The 285-nt window shown below is 63.9% G+C and overlaps 1 protein-coding gene across 1 annotated transcript in view; it reads left to right on the forward strand.

The window, feature by feature from the left end:
- The first annotated feature begins 6 nt into the window (after window positions 1-6).
- The window catches only part of UBE2QL1 (ubiquitin-conjugating enzyme E2Q family-like 1), a 55,756-nt gene continuing 55,477 nt past the window's right edge, over window positions 7-285 (forward strand). The window contains exon 1 of the mRNA XM_010857118.1: window positions 7-282. Within this exon, the coding sequence (XP_010855420.1) occupies window positions 21-282 (262 nt within the window). The 5' untranslated portion in view covers window positions 7-20. The remainder of the gene's footprint in view (window positions 283-285) is intronic.

The following is a 285-nucleotide window of genomic DNA, read 5'->3' on the forward strand; positions in this document are numbered from 1 at the left end:
AGGTGCGCAGCCGGCGCCTCATGAAGGAGCTGCGGGACATCGCGCGCCTCAGCGACCGCTTCATCTCCGTGGAGCTGGTGGACGAGAGCCTGTTCGACTGGAACGTGAAGCTGCACCAGGTGGACAAGGACTCGGTGCTGTGGCAGGACATGAAGGAGACCAACACCGAGTTCATTCTGCTCAACCTCACCTTCCCCGACAACTTCCCCTTCTCGCCGCCCTTCATGCGGGTGCTCAGCCCGCGCCTGGAGAACGGCTACGTGCTGGACGGCGGCGCCATCTGCA

Source organism: Bison bison, unplaced genomic scaffold (genome assembly GCF_000754665.1).
Source record: "Bison bison bison isolate TAMUID 2011002044 unplaced genomic scaffold, Bison_UMD1.0 scf7180017864377, whole genome shotgun sequence".
Lineage (NCBI taxonomy): Eukaryota > Metazoa > Chordata > Mammalia > Artiodactyla > Bovidae > Bison > Bison bison.